Raw genomic sequence first — 25,010 nt, forward strand, 5'->3', positions numbered from 1 at the left:
TTCCTTCTCCTTTGGGGGGGTCTCCTCAAGCCTTTGGTAGCCTCATGCCTCCACTATCCTGGTTTGCTTTTCTGCCCTTCTGGCACCTTCTGTCTCTTCCCCACCCCACCCCCCTTCCCTCTCCCCTTCCCCCCATTCCCAGTCTCCCCACCACCTCTTCCAGAGCAGCCTTCCTTTCACCTTTCTTTCCTCCCTCCCCTTTCCGTGGCTGCCTCTGTAACCTGTCTTATCACCAGGGCCTGAGTATACGAAAAAAAATAAATAAATAAAAAGGTCAGTGAGTGGAGGGAGCAGCAATAACCCCTAAAACAGTACTATCAGTGGAACATGATTGATCAATTGAATTCCATAGCGGCTGAAAAATGTGGGATTAAGTAGTGTATTATACGCACAATGAGTTGAGGCATGATGTTCATTTCAAGTTCATTTCGCCGGCCTCTGCCACCAGATCAGGCAATCAATAGGGGCAGCAGATATCATATATCACCTCTCTGCGGGCTGGGGAGAGAGCACCATAATCTCTCGCAAATTTAGAGTGACAGATTTGTCAAGATCTGAAGGGCCCCTGAATAAATGAAGGAAAAGAGACTCCTCCAGCCAGTGACCTAAGGACAAAGCTTCAGTTCAGCCCCTACATACACACACACACACACACACACACACACACGGGCTGAGCCAAGCCACACACAGGCATATACACAAATCTACACAGAGGCAAAGTATGAGTCTCACTACACATAGCACACACCCATGCACATGCACATAGCGTGTGAGGCTGTGTTCACAGACAAATGCACTTGACTCCCCAGGACCCACTGGTGACACTGGGGTAACCACACACAAAGACACTCACTCTTTCTCTCTGCCCGGACAGAAAGGCTTCCCTAAAAGGTAGGACTCCAGCAACAGAAGATTAGACACAATGACACATGCAAATATTAATAGCTCCAAGGGATGGCCTTAGGATGATGGCACGTCCTTGAAAGAGAAGTAGGTGCAGGAGAAACATAGGGATGTGGGTTCATGCTTCCTGTGCAGTCACACCAGCACACACACACCTTTTCCAAAAGGTTCTTGTGCTATCACTTATACATACCCAGACACTTATCTGGATGTGTATATGTGTACAAATGCGTGCATATACACAGAAGATACACAAAAGGGAAAAATAAATATGTCACCACCTAACGCATATAGAGAAAAGCACACATTCCCTCTAAGACAGAAAATCATTCCAGAGGCTTACACAGAAAAAACACAACAAGTTTTGTGGCCTTAGGAACATAGGGAACATAGAAATATCATTCATGCTGTCCCTGTGCCTGTCTCTCCACCTCAGACATCATCCTGGTCTCCATTTCTCTCTTTCACACACACACACACACACACACACACACACACACATACACTTTCTTTGCTTTCCCATCCCCTCCAGGATGGAGTGAAGACAGGAAGTCCCATTAGGAAAGCAGACCCCCTTGCTCCATCTGGGAGACCAGCAAGAGACGATGGTTGCAGGTTGAGGTTAATCAATATGTAATATTTTCTATGGTCTCCTGAATGATACTGTATGGTGTTACTGTATATAATGCAATATTGATTATATCATATCATATAATCACCTATAAACTGATATATATAACAGTCCCAGAGGAACACCCTGGGGCCTCCAGCATGGCTGGCCCCAGGTCCAAGACTCCCCAGCTGGTTTCAGACTGAAGGAAGCCAAGGAGTGGCCAAGTGGTGACTGTGAGGACCCAGCTTTGGGCCCGGGGGGTGGCGGGACAGTGGTTCGGGGAATGTGAGCAGAGCGGGTGCTTGGCCCACTGTGCACTCTGAAAACCCCTGCGGGCCAGATGGAGAGGGCAGGGCCAGGGAGGCAGGGGGAGCCGAGTGGTGGGAGGCCCAGGGAAAGCAGCACACAGATGGGACTGGCCCGCAGCCCCAGGGAGTGGGCGCTCTGGTACCGTCCTGGTATTCCAGACCCGGGGTGAGTCTCAGCTTCCTGTGGAGATGGCAAGAGGAACCAAGTGGCCAAGGAGCAGGCCTCTGGCAGAGTTTAGCCAGAGTTCAGGTCAAGGACAGAGGCTGAGAGGGGGGTTGCCTCAGAGCACACACAGCATCTGCAAGGACCCGGGGCTTCAGTCTCTGCCCGAGTCGCATTTTCTGGCTCCCGGGTCACCTGCCTTCCTCCTGCTCCAACCTCAGGCTGGGCCCGACCTAGAAAGAGCGCCTCTGCTGGGCCCCGAGTCCCTCCTCCCTCAGTGGTGAAGTTAATTACTTCACCCAGTCTCTGTGTTACACTCAGCCTCGGAGATTTGATGATTTTCCACCCTTGGAGTCAGTGGAACTGAAATTCATCTCAGAGCCAAGTTCAATTCTCCACAGGCTCAGTAATGCTGGCCTTAGATATCCAGCTCCTCCCCCCAGGCTGACCCAGGGCTGAGGGACAGGAGGGGTCCAGGGGAGACTTGTCCTGAGGAGACGGTGCCCAAGAGCCCCTCTGGCTCCCCCACCTCTGCCTAGTCCTCCCCACCCCCACCCCCAGCTGTGACAACGTCCCTTTGTCTTCCCAGGTCGTTCAGGGGTGCTGGCTCCCTCAGTCAGGACTCTGAGGCATGGCCAGCCCCTGGGTCAGCCCCTCAAGCCTCAAAACTGGGCGTAGGAGGACTAGAAGGGGTGCGGGGCCCAGGGCGCCCAGCCAAGTGCCCACCCCCTTTGCCCACTGCTTCGCTCCGGGCCTCTGCTCACCTGTGCTCATGCCCCGAGTATCCCTGTGTCCTCCAGATGTGTCCGAGGGCTCAGTCCCCAATGGAGACTCCCAGAGTGGCGTGGACAGTTTGCGGAAGCACTTGCGGGCTGACACCTTCACCCAGCAGCAGCTGGAAGCTTTGGATCGGGTCTTTGAGCGTCCTTCCTACCCTGACGTCTTCCAGGCATCAGAGCACATCAAATCAGAGCAGGTGAGGAAGGAGCTGCCTGCTTGGAGAAGGGAGAGGGACTGGGCAGAACAAGGCTGCTGGAGATCGTGCACACAGGTCAGCCAGGTGCACACCCAGCTTCACGTGTGCTGCCTGTAGGTATGCCATGCGTGTGCACCCTGAGAGCACCCTCACACAAGGGCATCATGACAGAGCTGAGAAAATCATCATGGTACGTGGCAGTTAGAAATGGTGAGTTTCGGGTGCAAGTATGGCCGTAGGCGAGTCTTACCCCCTTTCAGTTTCAGCCCCATCCTCAGTTTCCCTGTCTGTAGAATGAAGGGCTGGGACAGAAGACCTGACAGGTCACTTCCAGCCCTGCCATCCTGTGCTCCTGGCATAGGATACTCAGGAACACCCCTTGCCTAAATGCCCCCAGGGTCCCACAGAAAGTCTGAGGAAGCCTGGATGCTCTTCTTGCCCTAGAAGATGTCAGGAGGAGAGCCCAGTGCCTGCCTCCTGCTCCCTCACCCGGCTGTCCTTCATGACCCCAGGCAGGCTGACAGCCCACCCCTCAGACCCAGTACTTCCCACAGATGCAGAACAACCCAGAACACCCCAGCACAATACACAGAACACACCTCCTGACTCCTGACATTTACCCGTGTGCATGTGTTCACAGACGATCCAGCACCCACCTGCTCCCTCCCCACCCTTCCCCCCGGAGCCCATCAGCCAGTTGGTGTGCCCTCCCCAGGACCACCAACTCAGCACCCCTCCATGCCCGCCTCCACCCAGAAGACAGGATAGCCCCCCACCCCCGCTGCATGTGCATGCTCCGACACAGGAGCGCACACACATTCTCCCCACACTACGGCCTGGGCCAGGCCCACAGCCAGCACAACACAGCCTGCCATGTTTGCACACTCAGCTCACACCCACTCACAATGCACAGCGCCACTCTACTCGGGACTCCAACAGCTCCCAGCCATTCGCCTTTCTCCCCGCCCGTCCTTTTATCCCATAAGCTGTTTGTCTTCATAAAACAAAAATCAAAAGTCTTTTTAAGGTGCCCTGAGCCATAAACCAACAAAGGAGGAGCCGGCCGAGGCGGGCGGCTTGGTGCACCCTCCCCGAGTCCCCGGCTGTATTACAATGAATAACCTTTATTTACTTTCATTAGACTATTAAACACCAGCACAGTCATTTTTCCCCCTGAAACTCGGAGCAGGGCCCATAAAGCAAATCCGAAGCCTAATTGAGTTCATTTTAATTTCTCTCCGATCACAGCGAATTACTCTGGTGATAAATCAGGGGGCAGCTTCACCCCCAGTAGAAGGCCTAATTTGCAGCTAATTACAAAACTGATTTCTACAGGAAGATCAATACGAGAAGGAATTGGAAATGACGAGGCAATCCTGTCCAGCCAAGGAGTCGGGGGGGTCCTCTGGGGGGGGCCAGGAAGCGGAAGAGAAAAAAACGGACCCGAAAGCGCAGAAAATCAGTTTTAATTTAACGTAATATTAATCAGAGCAACTTTTCCTGCTTTGTGCGGGCTCCTGGTCGGCCCAGCTCTGGGGTCTGGCTTGGCGGTGGCTGCAATAAAAAGGCAATTACCGGAGTGTTTCAGGCAGGACACCCTTTCAGAGTCAATGACTGGCCCCCTCCCACCCTTCTGTTGGCCATGTGGACTCTCCCCCTCCCCAATTTCATACCCCAGTGCACAGGCAGAGAGCGAGGGGCCCGTGAGGCTGTCTTTGTTTGTTTTTTAAAAAGGGGCGCCAGCACCCGATCAGCGGCCCAGCAGTACCAGGCTGGAGGCCCCACTAGGCCCTTCCCCCAGCTCCTGCCTCCGCCATCGCATCAGGGTTCATCTCTCCTCCCTGAGACTCCCTACCCCCGGGCATCTGAAAATACCCCTGTCCTCTTACCGGGGGGATTCCCACTACTACACCTTGCCCTTGGGGGCTTCTTAAGCAGGAGATGCCACAGAGAGGTCAAGGGTGCTTGGATACCCACCGAGACTGGACAGGCTGCCCCTCAACTTCCCAGAGTCAGGTCTGCCTCCCCCCACACACAACTCTGCATCATCCCTTGAGCCCACCCCTCCCACCCTCCCCGCCCTCTGCCTGGCCAGCTCCTTCCACCCCATCTGGGAGGGCTCCCTGTCCCTCCTCCCCATCTGCACACCGAGGCCTCTCTCCGCATGTGTGCGTCAATAGCGAGCTGTCTCTTTTCTCTCTCCTCCCAGGGGAATGAGTACTCCCTCCCAGCCCTGACCCCTGGGCTTGATGAAGTCAAGTCGAGTCTATCTGCATCTACCAACCCTGAGCTGGGCAGCAACGTGTCAGGCACGCAGACATACCCTGTTGTGACCGGTAAGGGGGTTTTCAGGAGGGTGGGGAAACTGCTTTCAGTGGGGGCGCCTCAGCCTATGCCATCTGGGGCCCAGTGTGACAAGTGGGCTCCCTGCCATGATCTCTGTAGAAAGAGCGAGTCTCCAAAAGCCAGAGCGCTTCTTCAACAGATGTGTACAGATGTGGGAGAAAACATCGTGGGCAGAGTCTCTGTGTGCCGCAGCCTGGAAAAGTCAAAGCCAGGAGGGGTGATAGCTGGTTCTTTCTGCCCATCCTGTAGCCTCTTTCTTTGCCTTTTTTTCTTGCCTCTACCAAGGTGGTGAGAATTATGAGCCTCTTGCTAGGATGTGAATGGGAGAAGGAGGGTAAATAAGCCAGGCCAGCAAGAATGGAGCCTGAGTGCCCAACGTTGAGCCTCCACACTCCCGTGTCCCCAAGTCCTCTGGAGGACCTGTGTCCCTCTCCTCTGGGCGACCAGGGAGTGCCAAATCTGTGGCTTTGGACTTCAGGGCATGGCATCCGGTTCTGTGGTAATAGATAAGCTCAATTAGTTCAGCCCTTCTCCAGCTTCTCAGAGACATCACTGAGACCAAGGCTTGATTTCAAGGCCAGACAGGGTCCTGTCCCTCGATGCAGGGGGCGGGGCACCTAATCCAGGTGGATGAAGAGCAGCAGAGGCAGCTAGAGGGGAAGAAGGCTGAGGTGCGGCGCAGTGGAGGGCCCAGCTGATGACACTCCTGGCCTCCGAGCTGCAGGCTGGCACTGCAGAAAAGGGTTTCCGGGCCAGGAAAGTGCCCAAGTGGGAGGGACACACATCGAGGTGTTATTAAAATTCACCTAATTATTCTGGAGACAATAAAGCCAATGTGCCGTTTGTTCCTTGGAGGAGAGAATGACTGAGAAGGGGCTCGGTGGGGATTGGGAGATGCTGAGGCATTACCTACCGAGCAAGGCGAGTGGAGGTGGCCTGGGGACCTGGAAGCCCAGCTGTAAGCAGCCAGCAGCAGAGACAGGGAGCGGGCTCGGCCTCACTGGAGGACAGGTTTCAACTTGGAGCTGTTCTGAACACGGCTCAGGTCTGAGATGGGCTGCAAGTGGCCACCGTCTTCCACCCGGGGAGCTTGGGAGAGCCCTGTTGTTTGCTTTTGCAGATTCTCCTTAAGGGGTGTCCTAGTCTCACTGTTTCCGGCCTGGACAGAGTTGAACTCTTAGCCTAGGCAGTCAGAGTTTGAGTTCTGGACAGGCTTTTGGGAGTGACAGCTAAAAGCTGGGTCAGGACACAGCACAGGACCCACTGTCCCTCAGCAGGAGACACTCCAAACCCAGTACAAAAAGCTCTCCGAGCTGTAGGTGTTCCGACCCAAGGAAGAGCGATGGCCTAGGCTGGGTCACATTTCTTCTGATCTGCTGAGAGTTACAGTGGTCACTTCCCAAAGGTGGCCCACCCCAAGGCAGCAGCAAATCAGAGCCCAGAAGACTTCTCTAACCCCAGCTATGCTTCCCTGGGCCCAGGGCCACCATCCAGAAGGTAGAGGCTTTCTGGAGTGGATAGAAGGATCTCTGGGGCAGGGTTCCTACAGCAGGAGAACTCAGGCTGGTGCAGAAAAGTGCCTCCACCTTGAGCATCCCCCGCCCGCCTCCCCCCCATGGCCCTGGAACGGTCCCAGCTCAGCCTGGGAACATCTCCGGCTGATCCATCTGGATCCAAGTGTGAGAAAAGTTCATTTCAGACCCAGCTTGACATTCCCAGGTGGCAAGTTAGCACTAACATCTCAATCTGTATGCGACATTTCAATCAAGCGAGGAGTAACAAAAGCAGAACCATTAACATTCGGAGCTGTTCACCAGTGGTAATGACGGGGAAACTCGCTCAGAAACTGGAAATTACCAAAAAGAGAGAAGTGTGTGGAGGAGTGGGGGAGGGGAGGTGGGAGGGGGTAAGGGGGCAAGGAATGATTTTTCTACACTTAGGCCAAGATCCAAGGTTTGGATTAATGGTGCCATTACCCAAGAAAGGGCTACAGATTATGCTCATTCTTAAAATGTTTTTGCTGGCAATTAAACGACTGGAGTTATTGATCTTTGTTGATTTTATGTCCTCCTAATTTGCATAATCTATTAAAGATGAATGATTCATGATGTGTTTATTATGGGGACAAACAGAATTTGCTGGAGGTATTGTCAAGGTGAGGAACAGTGCAGTGCCCAGAGGTTTCCTGGACCATCTCAGGAGTTGGGTCCAGCAAGTTGGCCTTCAGGCCAGGAGTTTGTGGGTAGCAGTGAGTAGTGATATAAAGAGAGCGGACATCAGAGAGGTGGATTTTGGGTGAGTTTTTCTAGAAGGATGTTGGTATCTAGAACTGGGTTCCAAGAACAGCTCAGATGCAGGAGTGGCTTTTAGTGTATTTGAAAAATTCTCCTCTAAGATTCTTTATGGTTTTATTTGGTTGGAGAGTAAGAAGGGCTCTGGTGGGGGAGGAAAGGGCTGGAGCTTTCCAGCAGGTGATTCTGGCCAGGTGTGTTCTCCAGCTGAGATAGGGCATCCTGTGGCCACAGTCCAGCTTGAATATGCTCAGGTGTTTGAGGAGCCCTCTTCACCTTCCATATGCTAAACTAAACCCCCAGTTCATCTTCCTCCCAGGAGACAGGCAGCTGAGGCTGTAAACCTCTTCGAGTCCTAAAGAAACAGCTCAGGAAGTCCTAGCCCAACCCAACAAGCCGACCTTATTGATATTCCTGCCACCTCCTGGCACCAGAGGCTGATTTCAAACTTCACCAGCCACTTGATGCAGCTGTTCCACAAGGTCAGGACTGAGAAGAGAGAGGAACCTGGACTATTGTTTGGAGGGGAGAGTGGAGCCCAGTGGGCCAGGACACAGCTAATCACATTGCAAGCAAGGGTGGCTGCTGGAGGCTGGGGCTTGGCCCGAATGCCTCCCCTCCCCACCTTTCATCGTGGAACCAGAGAGAGAGACGGATTTTTCTGGGTAGTGTTTGCAAGTTCTGCCGAGATTTTAATTTCACTGCATCACAACTCAGCAAGCTGCCAAGTCAAGCTGGTTATTTAAATTTATCACCCACTTTCCCTTCCGCCGCTGGGCTGCTCCAGCTCAGCAGCACCTCTTCTCTCCAGCCCACTGCTCTAGGCTGCTGGTCTGGAACAGAGCCGAGTCTCTCCTAAGTGATAAGGCAAAGGGGGCCAAATGGATGAGAGAGTGGGTGGGGGGCACTTTAGCCCCAAGCTTCCTCAGGTTGCCTGGCTGTGGCAACCTTCTACGACCTTCTTACCCTTTCAAAGGACCTCAGAGCGAGGCTGCCATCAACCCCTCAGTGGTGCCAGGGGCCTTTGAGTCAGGGCCTTTTCAGTGAGGACTCTGGTTCTGACTGTGCTGATGCCTCCGCGTCTCCCATCACTGGTAGAAAAGAGCCTCTCTTTCCCATGACCTCCTCACTGTGACTCCTCTTGTCGTGTGCCTGGCCAGGTCTGCAGCTGCAGAAGAGGGTGAAGGGACCTTGGCAGTGATGTTGATCTGCGAGAGTAAGATGAATACTAGTTTCAGGATTCCCAAAGTCACTTGGAGATGCTTCTGAGCATTTAGAGAGTCCCTTTGCCTGGTGAAGATCCACCCTGATAATGAGAGCAGGTTCCCTGCCCGGGAGCCCCAGTGGAGCAAGATGGTGTGGGAGGAGGAAGTCAGGGCTTGTACAGAGATTCTCCATGTTCTCTCTAGAACCCAAGGGATACACTGGGCCGCAGAGCTGCTGAACTGAGTGAGTGGGCCTCACAGCCTCTGGTGAGGCTCACTACTGCGCACTAGGGAGCTTTATGCCAGTGAAGTTCTCCCCACCCTCTTTTAAGTCCCAGGGGGTAATAGATGAATGAGATCGATGTCCAGAAACAAGGCAGGCTAAACTCACCAAAACACAGCTGGATAAATAACAATGAGAATTGCTAATACACAACCAAACCTCACCCTCTGGTATCAGAAACAGAGGGAGATTCAAACCCAGAGCAATGTGTGAGAGGCCACATTGGAGGCAGACCCTAACTGGGGGAGGCTGGGGTTGTAACACACCAGACGGAAAACATGATCTTGGGCCCCAGAGAAGCAGCAACTGGAGCTGAGTATTCCCCTGAATAAAGTCAGGAACAAAGCAGGACAACACTGTCTATGAAAGGGAAGCCGCAGAGTCATCCCCAGGGCCCATGGAAGCAAATGAGGGCAATATAATGTCTCTATGAGAAGTGGAAGCCCCAAGCCTCACCCTGAGTCCAAATGTACACCATGTGGCAGGAACTCCCAGCGAAGAACTTACATACAAATTTGTCCAGGATGGTAACCCACTTAGAAACCCCAGCAGGACAAGGGCAAATCTTCATGGGACTCCCACAGAAACAAGTCCACCACTAAAAATGAGCTCACTACATCAAATGACAGACCTCATATAAATACAGACTATTATGAGGGAGAGTTAGTAGAAGTTATAAGCAGAACAATTAATACCCCCCAAGAATTGGAGATAACAATAATCCAAAACAATCCAGAACAATCCAAAAGCAACTATATAGTAAGCGTGCTTAAAATTCTAAAAATTATTTCTAAAAGTATGTGTGGGTGTGCTTAGTCACTCAGTTGTGTCCAACTCTTGTGACCCAATGGACTGCAGCCCTGCAGGCTCCTCTGTCCATGGGGATTCTCCAGGCAAGAATACTGGAGTGGGTTGCCATTGATTCCTCCATCTAAAAGTATATTTTGTGTTAACCACATATCTTGATCCCACATCCCCTTCCTCACCACTGCTCAGCAACTAGTCAGGTAATAGTGACCTTAAAAGGGCAAAGAAGACACCTAAATCATGTTGTCTGGGGACTTGGAGGCATGGAAAGAGAGGACCCCCCGGCAGCCCTGAAAGTAGGGCCTGTCGCCTTCTTATCCAAGCTCCCATACTGCTAAGTCTCAGCAGAGAATCTTCCCTTTCGGAAAAGTGTCTGAACATTGGACAACTGTAGCAGGGACGGTCCATTCCTCCCTTATGGTGAAATTTCTAAAAAGCCTTGTTAGCTTCCCCACCCTGGTGGGGATAAGCTGGTTTTATTCGAGAGCTCAGGGAAATTTCTCTTGGTGCCTAGAGACTGCAGCTCTACAGGAACCTGTAGCTGAGATCTGGGAGGAGGTGTGGATGCTGCCTAAGCAGGAAATACCACCCATGGCAGGGGAGGGAGCAGAAGATGGGGTTCTTCTGGAAGCTGGTAAATTTGAGCAGAGGTGGAGGAAACCAGTAAGGCAAAGTTCAAAGAAAATCAGGGGCTGGCCCCTGGGGCCTAGAGAGAGTTGTGTGGGCTCAGCTTCTGAGAAAAGGTTGCAGACTGTTAGAAGTTCAGTCTCCTTACCCACAGCTGGGATGGTGAGCGAAAGTGGCCTTTTTGCAGATAGAGGTGTGGACCCTGGGAAACCCTCCTCTTGCTCCAGGAGTCCTGAGGACCTCTAGGAAATACCTCTTTCCTGTAGTTAACAACCCCCTTCCAATACGACTGCATTTCCCTCCATAAAACAAACAGCTTAGCCCTTGGCCAGCCCCTTGGGGGAGGAGAGGGCAATAAAGGCTGAGAAATGTTTCTGAAGGAGGCTGGGAGTCTCCTAGCCTTGTCTGTCAGCTCAAAGTCCGTGATTAGCTAGAGGAATTTAGGGCACAGACATCAGAGTTTCTCTCCAACCTTGAAAGGAGAGGGCTAGGACAACTTCAGACACATGGCAAGTCAGAGCCCGTTGCTATGGTGGCTGGATGAAGCCAAGAGGGCTTCTCCTCAGCTGAGAAGGCCCACTGATAAGAGGCTAGCCTTCTCCAAACATCCCTGAGGCCTCCAGACACATCCCCAAGGACCACCAGCCCCCAGACATCAACTCTGATTTAATTATGGGGGCATTTCCATAGCAATGAGACATTGACAGATAATGTGGGTGCTGTGGGTCTGCAGCCTAGGGAATCATTGGATCAGGGCTCCTTCCCTTCCTCCTTCATCCAGTCCACCTCTAGAGGGAAAAGATATTGCCAAGAAAAGTCATTAATTTACTCTAGGATTGGGAGAGTTAGGTCAAATTTGAACACAATAAAAGCTGTACCACCCTAATCTCCAGCCCCAATTCTACACCCATGACTGTGCTCACCAGCTGTCCCAAGCAGTGATGGGCTGCCCTCCCCAGCAGGGAGCCTTGGACAGAAGCACCCGGGGCTGTTAATGGAGCCACTGAGGGAAGGAGAGGCATGGGGAAGAGGAAGAAGTTATAAACGGCTCTCTGGCATCTTAGCAAAGATGTAATTCTATGGGCTTCTAAGTTGAGCTCAAATTTGGCCCATTACTTTGGGCTTCTCCTCTTGACTCCTGCCTTCATCTCCTCCTTCCATCCATGAGACCCAAAGGCTGAGCATGCCAAATAGGCTGTATTTGGCCCTCCACAGCATGGTCTCACTGATTTATTTAGAGATCAAGGAGAGAGGACAGTTTGAATTTAAATCAAAATATTTTTGAGGGATCAATGATCTTTATGGCAAATGCACATAGTAGCCAACTACAAAAAAAAAGTGTTGCCTAGTAGAAAACTTCCCTGGGGACTTCCCTGGTGGTCCAGTGGTTTAATACCCCATGCTTCTAGTGCAGGGGGCAAGGGTTTGATCTCTGGTCAGGAAACTAGGATCCTCCTGTATGCTGCGTGACCTAGTCAAAAAAAGAGAGAGAGAGAACACTGGGCACTGTTTTCATGGTTAGCTGGGTTATAGGGAAATTTCAGCTGCTGTAGATATTTAGAGATGCTTGAAGTGTCCCAAAGGAGAGTTCTCCCAAGGTGGGGGGAGGGATTCCCCAGCACTAAACCTATTTATTCCATTATTCGGTACTAAGAAGAAAAGGTTGGCTAAGTAAAAGTGAAGTCAGCCAAGCCAACCTTTCCTGAAGGACCAGAAACCCTAAATAGCGGTGTCCCCGTGAATGTTATAGGTGTGTATGGGGACCAAGGACTCAGAAATGTCCCTGGTGGTCTCGGAGTCACCTAAGTAAAAGGCCGTTTCCCCTATAGAGCCAGTCACCCCAACAAGGTGACAGGAAGACCCCCACCCCAGGGTAATCAGAATCCTTTCTTCCCAGGTTCTGAGCTGTAGCCTCGGGACAAACAAACCAGCACTTTTTCAGCCCTGAGCTTTGGGAGGCAAGCCCTGCCACTGTTGTTACTTCGGAGAGGGCTTTGCACGTCTTCAGCCTGAAATCCTCCCCTCTCCTCCTCAGGCTGGCGGAGTGGGGAGGGGAGCGGCTGGGGAGGGAGGAAATCCTGCAGTAGGCTTGGAGAGCGGCCTGATGCTCTGGCAGCTTAAGTGGCCGTTTTCCTTGGGATTAGGGTCTCACTTACACAGAGTGCCTGAAAAACGCTGCGCTTTCAGAAGGATTAGAGTTGACAATTCAGCGCTCTCAGAGAACAAAATAAAGCCAGAGAGGAACTGGGAGACCTGGAGCATCGAGAGACTGTGCAAACAGGCTTAACCTTTGCCCACCCAGCACGAGGGGCTGGGAGCCCATCAGCGAGCCCAGGCCCAGCCTCCGGAGTGCCAGCACCTAAAGACTCCATTTGCAACTTGCTAGTGAAGCCAGAGAAGGTGGTAGCCTGGGGAAGTGAAAGAGGAGAGGGAATTTGTCCCCTCTGTCTGAGCCTTACTTTCCTCCTCTGTAAAACGAGGCACTTATACTAGAGGATAGTCACGTTCCTGTTCAGTTCAGTCCTTTGAGAATGCAATTCTTGCCAGCACTCCCTGTCATTCTGCCAGGATCCTAAGGCTGCAGCTCCATCCATGGTTCAGCCGAGTTATAGGAGCACCTCTTATGGGGCTTTGGGCCAGCAGGCTAGCGTGGCCAGGTCAGGGACTGTGTGCTGGGAGAAGGGCAGGAACAGCATGATTGACTGTGTCCAGCAGGTTAGCTGTCGAGGTGCAAGGCCTCACTCTACCCCCATAGCTGTGAGTAGCATCCCTGCCAAGGACACCCCAGGGAACAGAGGTCCAGCTGTGGGTGGGAAGCCAGATTGGCTGGGAGAGCAGCCGCCCTGAGCTGCAGAAACAGCCCCCTCTGCTGGAGCCCAGGGCAGGCCAACCTCCGGATAAGGAGCTATGAGGCCAAGACAGAGCCTGGGGCTGAGGACCCTCACACAGGCACCTCTGACCCCCAGGGAAACCTTCTGGAGAATCTGGAAACCTGGGAAATTAAGAACAAAATGAAATAGGTAGAAATCTCTTCCCTTCTCCTATTAAAACATCTTTTACAGATTTAAAGCTGTTACTTTGGTGCGTTCTATATAACTTGGATTGGTCCTAAAGTGATCACAATTGATGTAGTAAATGTAAATACCGTATAATTTAGACAGTAATTACAAATTTAATAACTGTGTATTCTTGAAAGTATTATAAATGCTTGTGTCAAATGCAGGCACAGACTGCCAACCTTGAAGCAATCTAATGTCTTCATTTTCACTACCGTATGAGAAGCAGACAAAACTTGAGGTTAGGATAGTAAAACAAGAGTTATGTTTTCTCCCCTTAGGGGCCTCCATAGTGTCAAGTGGATAGCAAAAGTGCTCATTTTCAGAGAAAGATGCTGAGGGAAGGCATCTCTAAGCTCATTGAATATAACTTTTACTGTATAAATCTGTGTCTAATAAGTCTTGTTGTCTTGCCATTACTGAGTGGAAAGCATCTATGCTGCTTTGGTGGCTTCCTTTTTATTATTTCCTTGGTCTTCTGGATGCTGACATTTGTCTTACTTGAGATAAGCCTTCCTGTTTCTTCATATGTTATTCTGCTGTTCTTTGTATGATCTGGTTTATTGGTACAATTCAAATAGTTTCAAACAAACCGTGTCTTTCTTACTAATCAGTATCTTTGGTCTTTTTTTTAATAAACACTGCTTACTAATCTTTGAGTCATGAATACTTTTGAGAACATGATAAAAAGCCATCTAAGTATGGCATAAGTATAACTGTGACATTTATATATAGCTTTAGGTGGACTCCCTAAAGTGCATCAATGATACCCTATAGGATCGGTGATTCCTAGTTTAAAACACTTCCTGTAGAAAATGGAAAAACTTGAAATATGCAAAAAACAAGAAGTGACACAATGTTCTATTATAGGAAGGATTTGCTTAGCATAATCCCAGGTTACTTTCCTGGACCAAATACCTGTTTTCTGGGTCTACAGTAGGTGAGAGTGTCATTCTAGAACCCATTTCTGAGTATACTGCTTGTTCTATAGTCCAGGTTCTGTCATCTATGAGCTGTGAAACCTTGAACGTAATACTTATCCCCTCTGAGGTTCAGTTTCTCATCTATAAAATGTGGATTTAAAAAAAAACAGATAACATCATAGGTGATATTGGGATTAAATGAGATAATATATAGAAAATATTTAGGACAGCACCTAGCATAATTAGTAGGTGCTCAGTGAATGCTAGCTAGTCTAGGTGCAAGTAGAAACACAGCTCTGCCCTTGGGTCTCAGAGCTGACAAAGTAGGATAAACTAACCAGGGACTGAAATTTTCTTAATAAAGTCTCACTTGGCTTTTCTCTGTACTTGTAAGAGGAACTGCATTTAGTTTCTCCAAAACAGTTGATTTGATCTGGCCCATTTGGTAAGGAATGTCTGACAAAAGTGCACTGTCTGATTCAGATGTAGTGATTGCTGTAGAAATTGGCTTTAGAATCTTCAGGGACTTCTGCAGTTGAACTGAGAAGACATCCTCATCAAGTACAGTGCTTCTAACACTTCTGGGTACTTTAGATTCTCAGCTACTCCTGTTTCTTGAAGAGCTTCTTTGTTTTTCAGAAAACTCTCAAAGGAGATTAATACCCCACCCCATGGAGTTTTACTGCAGACTTTCAGTGTCAATATTTTGTTCCTTGTGTCCTGTTTTTCTTGCCTCATCCTAATAACAGTGGTGACAATATGAGATTCTGCTTGTCAGAGGACTTCTTTTTCCTTTTCTTTGGTGCATTTGGGAAGGATCTGGCTTCATGTTATCATTGAAAGGCAGTGTAGTACAGACAGAGCTTCACGCTTTGTCATTTACCAGTTCTGCAGCAGTAGGAAAGTCACAATGCTTCTCTGTGTCCCCATTTTCTTAACTTTAAAACAAGGAAGTGAGACCCAGCATCTCAAAGGCTCTTCCATCTTTAAAACTTTGTCATCTTAGGAAACAATTATCCAAAGTGAAATGCCCATCCTCTTATCATATGTGGGGTTTTATTCATGTGTGATGCTTGGCGCTGCTTTCATGTTCCTGGCATCATCAGTGAGCAAAGCAAATGCTTGACCGCTTCCTATGTCTGTCAAATAATACATATTTTATAGCCATGTATTCTGCTCTGAAGCTGTTTTCTCCTCTTTCTGCACTTTTGCCTGTTTGAAGAAGGTGGTTATGCTGTCATACAGTTTTAGAGTCCGTCTCCACTCCCACTTGTCCACTCATCTGTGGTAATGCAAGGCCCAGGCCTCTGTTGATTCTTCTTTGCACGGATTCCATTACCCATTCATATTCACTCACTGAAAGAGCCTTGCTCACAGAATGCTGCTGGGCAAATGGTATGACGGTTTTAGTAATCTGAAAACTTCCGGCAGTATGTGTTTTCCATTATTGACAATGGTGTTTCAGAAGGATATATGGCTCTGGCAAGAGTTTGGTCAATTTGTTCCTGCTCTTCAGGTGTCACCTGTGTGCTAATGAAGCCATTGAGAGTGCTTTGTATGCAGTGGCTTATACCTCTGTTGGCTCAGGGGTCCTGAACAGGCACTTCTTGGTGGTGATACTAATGTTACAGAATCCAGGAGAGTAGAATCACAGCTGTGTGCAGAACATCAGGAAGCTTTCTATGCTTTTTTCTCATTGTGGATCTCTCATCTCACACTTAGAAAATATTTGAATAGCACTTCCCAGATTAGGTTGTTGTGTTTTTTTTAATAGAATTTAGAAATGTGTCTCTCAATCAACAGTTCTGTGGCTGGAAGCTGGATCATTTGCAAGAGAAAAATCCAGTGGAAATAAACATTGCATAGAGGTGCCTCCAGGTAGCTGGAAACACCTTTCTGGTTATCCCACATTTCCTCTTCTCTCCTGAAGCTAGGTAAGGTATTGTGTGGCACAACCTTAGAGTACAAGGAATTTGTGTGTAACAAGCTGTGAGAACTATGCAGCTGAAAATCAAAATTCAGATGCATTTAAATTCCTGTTTATTGAGAAGAAGCATCCTTCTTTTCCTGGCTGTTAGGATCACAAGATCAAGAATTGGTCTTCTATATTCTTGTAATTCAAAACCTCTGAAAGTGAAGTTGCTCAGTCCTCTCTGACTCTTTGCCACCCCACGGACTGTAGCCTACCAGGCTCCTCTGTCCATGGGATTTTCCAGGCAAGAGTACTGGAGTGGGTTGCCATTTCCTTCTCCAGGGGAATCTTCCCGACTCAAGGATTGAACCCGGGTCTCCTGCATTGTAGGCAGATACTTTTACCATCTGAGCCACCAAAGCCTCTACATCCTCCCTAACTCTCCTCTGTCTTGGGACTTTTTTGACCACAAAATGCCATATCACTAATCTCCCTAGGAATTGATAGATGTTGCTGACTTGTCCACTTCTGGTCCTCTCCACTGAGAGATAATCAAGAGGGCCATACATTTAGTTGACAATAGAAGTCAATGAAAGAAAACCCACAACAAAGCAAACATAGATTCTTCTATCTCTCTTGGAGTCCAAAGTGATCTGTTTGACAGTTCTACTCTTCAGTTTTGAAGTGTAAGAGATTAGCTATGTTAGATAGGTAGAAAGACTGTCATTCCATGGCATGATAAAGCTGACTCACAACATATGAGTCCCTCATTTTCATCATCCTATATAAATCTTTCATCATCTTATAAAAATTCATAATCCATTATTCAAACTATTTGTACAGAAAAAGCAGATTTAAAATTTACATTTTGCTCAACTTTTCCTCTCCAAAGGACAGCAACATATATGAAACAGAAAACAATATAACCCACCTGGAATTAAGGCCATTAATTAAGTTTATTAAATCCAATAGACTAATAGAGAATTAATCAGTAAATTTTTATTGAGCATCTACCATATTTTCAACTGCAAGATAGAGCAGAAGACAGGGCCTGCCCTTGGTTTCATTATGATCTGTTTGAGGAAGCAAACAACAGGGCTGATGCTTCGTGAACTATAGTGACTGGTAAACCATGGAGGACAGAAACTATAGAAAAGTTTAGAAGAGAGAAACTTCTCTGATAGGTAGAACAGTAGGGGTTTTAAGGCTTGAGCTGGAAGGAGAGGGAAATGATAGTAAGAAGAAAATAACATGGCAAAAGCAGAGATTTCACAGCACCCAAGCCAGTGACAGCAGTCAAACTAAACCATGAGGGGTGAGAATCAGAGCTGAGAAAGCTGAGTGGGAAGAGTACCAGAGAGGCTTTGAAAGCCTGGTAGATTTTAGACTGCCAGAGAGTCAAACTATAGACTACAGAGAATCTGCAGTAGTTTTGCCAGGGGAGTGATGAAAGCAATGTTTCATGAGGGCTAACCAAGCAGCCACACGTGGGATAGACTGAAGAAGAATGTGGAGGCAGGGAACACAAGTGGAGGAAATGGAAACAGGATGGATGTAATAGACATTGCTTAGGAAAACTGAGGGCACTTAGTGATGGACTTCAGATGGTGAGGGGGATGGGAGCTACGTCAAGAACAATTCCAGAGGTTTTGGTCTGATGGTCTTCAAGTGCGTCAGTAGAACTGACTGTGGAGAAGATGATCACTTTTGAGGTGACAGTGGGACAGCTAATGAAAAGGTTCACAGGCAGCTGTGAATGCAAATGCCTGAGCTGTGTCTCTCTACTTAGGGAAGGATGAATCACTCAGATGTGTTAAGGTAGCAGTAAGGAAACTCACACATTTCAGGGAAGTTGGGGGTGAGGTCAACTTTAAGGGGATTAGAGTGTCAAGGAGAGAGAGAAGCGCTTTGGAATAGCCATCAGAAGGATGAGGTCTAACACCATGGATGAGAAGAAAGTGGGCCAGAGATGCATAGTTCTGTGACTTCTTCCAGCCACACCTCTTCCCAGGGTTGGACAGAGGCAGTGGAATGGAAGAGAGGCACTGACTGAAGAGGAGACTAAGGGGAATATGGAGAGGAGAGATGGGACCTGGGACCCAGGAGAGGATGAATGAGTCTCTAGGGCATGAAAGTATGGGAGAGGGCAAATTATTGTTAGAGACTGGAGCATGCTAAATTGCAAAGGAGGCAGTAACCGCTTCGTGGCAATGGAGGGGGTCTGCAAGGAAGGAAAGCCATTCAGGGACAGCTGTGTTCCAGAGATGTCTGTGGACTATGGGTATCTCCCTCAGACTGGTATGCTTCGTCTTCACTCCAGGACAGTAGGAAAGTCCTTCCTCCCACTCTCCAGACTCTTAACAACAGACACCTTCAGGGACAGAAGTCCAGCAGCTAGTGGGCCAAGCCAACTTTGCTCACTGAAACTTGGTCTAATCCGCTTGTACTGCTGACTCAAAGCTCCTGATTTCCTTCGGAGATGGTTTTCTATCATTTCAATGTCATATACAGTAACAGGAAAATAGCCCACTGGCCAGCCCCTGCTCTTCACACCCGCCAGGCCCAGCACTTGCAGCTTCACTTGGAGAGGACAAGGAATAACCATGTGCACCAGAGAGGGAAGAGCTGAGCAAGATGATAGAGGTCCTTTTTTCTACTGGAGAGATACAACTGAGTATCTCACTGGGAAGGAGGAGTAAAGCCAGGTCATCTCCCTCCCTTCTCCATCTGGGTTTGGGCTAGAAAGAGACACAAGCAAAGGCAAACACACACACATGCACAGAGACACACAAAGAGCTACGTGAGCCGAGGTGCATACACATAACTGATCATGGGACATTTAGGTGACAAGCTAGATACACATAAGGGCCCACCTGGACCTTCTCATTCAGCACCGCTCCCACGTGTCTGCACGCAATAGTTTCTTTTCCACAGAGTACCCTGGTGTGAACAGAGGCAGGCCCCTCTCTTCCAGGCCTCACCCCTTCCCCTTTGTGTTTTTCCAGGTCGTGACATGGCGAGCACCACTCTGCCTGGTTACCCCCCTCACGTGCCCCCCACTGGCCAGGGAAGCTACCCCACCTCTACCCTGGCAGGAATGGTGCCTGGTATGTGACGCAGCTGCAGCTGCCTAATTTAGGTTGGGGTAGCTAAACTGTGGGTGAGCTGCTGCATGGTCTGTAGTCTGAGACTGGGGGTGGGGGGAGACCCAATATCTCCTCCCCCACAAACTACTGCTGTTCTATCCCTCTGTCTCCCTAGAGGCTGCAGCGGGGGTCCCTCACCCTCCCTCTTGAGCACCCCATGGAGGGAGCCTGCAGAAGTACCCGCTGTGTGCACTCTCCTGTATGTCCTGGCCCCTCTGCAGTGCCCACCCATCCCAGCCTGTGCCCAGGGAGCACTCGGTCTCAGCTCCACCCTCAGTGCCCTAGCCCACCCCCCAGCCAGCTGACACTGTTCAGAAGAGCCTGCCCTGGTTTCCATGGAAACTTGGAGCCAAGAACCATTTCCAGGGGCATGTCAGTCACTCAGACAAAGCCACCTTGGTCCACACCAACCCACTGGGAAGACCAGGAGTCGACCCCACCCCAGGGAGAGAAGGGAGTCAGTCCCTAAGGAAAGAGGAACAGAAGACAGACTGTGGCAGGAACCAGAGAGGCTGGCTTCCGAGAGACAACCTAGAGCACCCCCATGTCTCAGAGGAGCCCTGGGCCTTCACTGCTCCTGGGGGCTCTGACCTATCCTCCTCTAAGAGGAGCTGGGTTTGAGCTGTGTGGATCAGAGAGAAAGGGGCCATATGCAGGATCTGGTAACTACACCTGGAGGCTGTGCTCTCCCCAACTCCTCACCCCAGATTGGGAGCTGGGCTTGAAGCCAGAGAGAGAGTTGAAGCTCCTATTCACATCAACACCAAAAAACTGTTGTCTTAAAGAGGATGAGAATCACTGGGCCTGCATCCTGTCCTGCTGGGTGCCCTCTGTGTGCCCAGTCCCTGAAGCTCAGCTCTCATGGAAGGCGGGGGGAATAGAATAGGGTGACTGGCCCCATTCCTGGATGGGCCATTAAGGGATAATCCTTGGTCAGCAGAGCTAGGGGAGGGGGATTGCAGAGGGGGAGATTGCTGCCTGGTGTTGCAGAACAGGGGGCTGGAGGAACTGGGTAAAGAGAGTTGAGGGTATGAGTAGGGGGATTCCTGCCCAGATTTAGAGTAGAGGGAACTGGAGTGTTGGGTGCAAGGAGATTCTTCTGGGAAGGTCCCAGGCGAGAGCAGGTGGAGGCTGGAGAAGGTCTCAGAGAGATGGGGGTGCAGGAGGAGGGAGTCTGCAAGGAGATGGGGGTGAGGGGAACCGCAGAGAGCTCACGGTGGCAAGGGGGGAGTCGTTAAACAGAATCTAGTGCTGATGAGGAAATTACACTTGTTTCATTAGCGATGGGGAAGGAGATAGCTCAGTTCCTCTTGGTCACAGTTGAGCTCAGAAGCTCATTATCCTGCTGCACGCATGCTTTCCCTCCTCGTCAATAAACAGGCTTTCCAGTGGCTGCATCCCCCACCCCCACCCCAGCTCCCTCTCCGAGAGGGGCCCCTTCTCCTCTACTTAACCCGCGGTTAGGGATCACTGTAAACAGTCTGGGGTCATCACACAGGAGAAAGGGCGAGGGGGAAACCCGGGGGCCTGGCCTTTCTCGCGCGGAGGGAGGGAAGCAGCTTCCGACGGCTTCCAGCCCACGGGGCCCTCCATTCACCGCTTGCGAACCCGCGGGCAGTCCACCTGCCTCCTCCCGCCGCCTCCTTCCCCCGCTGCGTGGCCCACGTATCAAATCTCTAGAGGGAAAGGAGGGAGAGGAGTGTTTCCCAGCAGAGCCCCCACCCCTCGCATTGGCACCGTGCTGAGATGCCATTCCCAGGACTTTCTGGGACAAAGTGTCCCGAGGGCCTGTTTTCGCCATCCTCCCCCGCTTCCATCCTGTGGCGCTGTGGCTCCTAGAACCAGAGTCTCCACTAAAAAGGCTTTGGTCCCCAACACTGGGCGTAGGTGCCCCTGGACTCAGAACAAACCTTTCCTGGGCGACTCGGAGCGCTTCCGCGGGAGCGCCCCGAAACTATCTCCGCGCCTCTGTGCGAGGCGCGTCGGTGCTTCTGCACACACACACCACCACCACCATCACCACCACCACGGGCTCTCCCCCTGCGGACCAGGTGGATTGTTCTGTCTCCGCCTGGCCGCCTGACTGAAGCATCTGTACCTCGGACCCGGGGGAGGCTCCTGGCCGGGCACGTCGGGTCCGCCCTGGCCTAGAGCGTGTCTGATCCCCACTCCCCCGCCCTCCCGCAGGGAGCGAGTTCTCCGGCAACCCGTACAGCCACCCCCAGTACACGGCCTACAACGAGGCTTGGAGATTCAGCAACCCCGCCTTACTAAGTGAGTACCGCCACCTGGCTGGCCGGCGGCTCAGCTCGTCCGTCCGCACGCCCGCCAGCTCGGCCGTGCGCCTTCCGGACGCAGGTTCGACAGCCCGCCACCGGACCTTTGGGTGCCCAGCCGGGCAGGCTTGTTAGCGCAGCTCTGAGGCCCCGGGATCCCTAGAGGAAGCCCGCGCCTCCTGCCCCTCCCTCGGCTCCGCTCAGTTCGCGGCGGCTGCAAGGCTCTGCGCCGCCCCACCCTGGGCCCCCTTCGAGGTGCGCTGTCGGGCGGCGGCGGTCACCGTTCGGGTCCCTCTCCCACCCGGTGAATGCAGTTCTCCTGGGGGCAACCGGCCCCGCAGCTCAGCCAAGGCCTCCCTGCACGGATCCTGCTAGACCCCAGCACGAGGAGGTCTCTGCTTTGCTTTTCTTTCCTTTTTTGTTCTCCTGTTTGTCCTCTCACCCAGCCCATTCTTCTCCTGTGTTAACTTCCAGGTTCCCCTTATTATTATAGTGCCGCCCCCCGGGGCTCCGCCCCTGCCGCTGCTGCCGCTGCCTATGACCGCCACTAGTTACCGCGGGGACCACATCAAGCTTCAGGCCGACAGCTTCGGCCTCCACATCGTCCCTGTCTGACCGCCCGCCCCGGAGGGAGGGAGGATCGACGCGACCCGAAGCCTCCCGGTCACCGCCCCAAACCCAACTCCCCTTCCAGGACCCCTCCAGCCCTTCACTTCACCCCGTCCAAGGCGGGACAGGACGAGTGAAGCCGCGGGCGGGACCCTCAGACCCGGGCCCGCCGCCCCCAACCCCGCCCGCCGCCCCCTCCCGCCTGCTGGACTGCGCTGCGTCGCGAGGAGGGCCCGACCCAGTTCGTCCCTGCCTCGCCCGAGCTGGCCCCGGAGCCCACCAGCCGCACCGCCGGACTCTGGCCGGGCCCGCAGCTGCGCGCGGGGGACACGCTTCTGTGACACACAATCAGCGCGGACTGCAGCCTGGCCCAGCCCCGGAGCAGCCCGCCTTGGACGCTCCGGTGAGCGCCAGGAGGCTTCGCTGGAGGCACTGGGCAAAGGAAATGAAGAACAAAACGATTTTCTGCAGAAGGAGGAAGAGCCTCCTGCGGAGACCTCGGGAAAATGTCCGAATCCCGGCTTCAGCCAGATAGCCCCCACCTTCTGAGTGTGCCCTGCCCAGAAGGTGGAATGGAATGGGGGCGTGGGGGCCGGGCTTCAGGGATGCGCTTTGGGGATCGTCAGGCGTTTCCAAGGTTGGGACCCAAGGCACACAGGCCCCAGCAGCCCGCACCCACCGAGTCCGACGCTTGGCTCTTCCCAACTCCACCTGAACTGCCCAGTTCCCAAGGGCCCAGGCAGCTCCTACTAGTGACCAGACTCTCAGCCTTGCCCCTACCTCGGCGTCTCTTCCATCTACCCATCTCGCAGCTCCCCCTCCTACCCTTCATTTTCCGATCCCACGTCGCTCTTCATCTCTCCTCCCTAACTCGCCGCCCTCCCCTGAGGCTGCCCCCGTGCCTGCCTCAGGACCAGTTTCTGCAGGCCGCGGCACTGGTCACCCCAAGCAGTTATCCGAGATGACCCCTGGCCCCCGCCCCGACACAGACTCAATCTGCCGGTGGTAGGAGCAGGATGTAAGCTGGCGTCTGAGCTGCGCGGAGTGGAAGGTGGGGGGCTGCCCACTCCACCCACCTCCATCCTCTTCCTCTGGCAGGAACTGAACAGAACCGCAAAAAGTCAAGTCTACATTTATTTAATATGATGGTCTTTGCAAAAAGGAAAACAAAAACACCTAACAGGCTGCTGCTTTGTAGAAAGACGGTGCGTGTCTTGTGAAGGCGAACCCACGTGTATATAACCCCGCCCCTCCCGCCCCGCCCCTCCCGGTAGAGTCCCAGGTGCCCGCCCGCCCGCCTTGCCTGTAGATAACGCCCCGCTGTCTGTGCTCTGAGAGTCGCCGCTCGCTGGGGGGGAGGGGGGAACACAGCTACACGCCCACTAAAGCACAGCACGTCCTGGGGGAGGGGGGGCTTTTTTTTATGTTACAAAAAATGACGAAAGAAAAGAAATCTCTATGCAAAATGACGAACATGGTCCTGTGGACTCCTCTCGCCTCTGTTTTGTTGGCTATTTCTCTGTAATTCCGTGTTTTCGCTCTCTCCTCCTCATCTCTCCTCTGCATCGCTCCCCTTTCCGGCTCTCGTCTCTGCTTCTCTCCGCCTCTGTCTCGGTCTCTCTGAGTCTTCGTCTCTCTCGTCTCTCTGTCTCTGTCCTTCCCTCGGCCTCTCTCCCCAGCCCTGCCCCGGCTGCCTTGCCCCTTGAGGCTAGATCAGAGGTGGCGGCTCCAGCCCCTAGGTTCGCCCCTCGCGCCCGTGCCCCGTGGGCTGTGGGCCGCCGGCGGCCGGGCCGCCCCGCCCCGTAGTTGCTGTCTCGGTAGCGGCGATGCGCCCTGCATGTCTCCTCACCCGTGGATCGTGACGACTCGAAATAACAGAAACAAAGTCAATAAAAGTGAAAAATAAATAAAAATCCTTGAACAAATCCGTAAAGGCTTGGAGTCCTCGCCCAGATCTCTCTCTCCTTCGAGCCTTTTTATTTGAAAAGGAAAACGAGAAAAGAGAATAGTTAAGGGAACTGCCGGTGCCCAGCCAGGCTCCAGTGGCCCAAACGGGGCGGCGAGGGAGCCGAGGTTCAAACGCCGAGGCCCGGCCCATTCCAGTCCCTGTAGGGCTGGCGCGACAGGGGCCCAAACCCAGGACCCAGCCGAACCCTCGAAAGATCCCCGGATGGCTCTGGTCTCCTTGGCCACCTTCAGCGCGTCGGTTCGTTTTGATTCTTTTTCTTTTCTTTTCTGTGCACATGACAAATAAATAATAATAACAAATAATAATTAATAAATAATAATAAAATTTTGTATGTCACTCCCCATGGCTCCAAGTTTGTCTCTACTTGGTCTCTGGAACAGGCCTTCCCTCACACTAGTCGATCTCAAATAAACCCTCAATAATCCTCTCAGCTGCATTCCCTTTGCGACCGCTCTCCCGCCGCTTTGCCCAGACCTATCGGCGCATCAGAAGCCACCCTCCCCTGCCCCCATCCCCACCCCCACCCGACCCCCACCCCGCCCTTGGAGCAAGGAGTTTTCGCTTTGCAAAACTTCAGAATAACTTCGAGTGATTTGG

The 25,010-nt window shown here is 51.8% G+C and overlaps 1 protein-coding gene across 13 annotated transcripts in view; it reads left to right on the plus strand.

Annotated features, from left to right (window-relative positions):
* The window catches only part of PAX2 (paired box 2), a 90,027-nt gene extending 65,268 nt beyond the window's left edge, over positions 1 to 24,759 (plus strand). For 6 of the 13 annotated variants that reach the window (XM_065923135.1, XM_065923136.1, XM_065923124.1 and 3 more), the window contains 5 exons: positions 2,788 to 2,963; positions 5,173 to 5,299; positions 19,419 to 19,520; positions 21,747 to 21,833; positions 22,329 to 24,759. In XM_065923135.1, coding sequence (XP_065779207.1) covers positions 2,788 to 2,963; positions 5,173 to 5,299; positions 19,419 to 19,520; positions 21,747 to 21,833; positions 22,329 to 22,450 — 614 coding nt within the window. In that variant the 3' untranslated portion in view covers positions 22,451 to 24,759. Of the gene's footprint in view, positions 1 to 2,787; positions 2,964 to 5,172; positions 5,300 to 19,418; positions 19,521 to 21,746; positions 21,834 to 22,309 lie in introns of all 13 variants that reach the window. The other 7 variants (XM_065923126.1, XM_065923127.1, XM_065923131.1 and 4 more) reach the window with 3 other exon arrangements.
* Positions 24,760 to 25,010: the final 251 nt, after the last annotated feature.

Source organism: Muntiacus reevesi, chromosome 2 (genome assembly GCF_963930625.1).
Source record: "Muntiacus reevesi chromosome 2, mMunRee1.1, whole genome shotgun sequence".
NCBI classification, from domain to species: domain Eukaryota; kingdom Metazoa; phylum Chordata; class Mammalia; order Artiodactyla; family Cervidae; genus Muntiacus; species Muntiacus reevesi.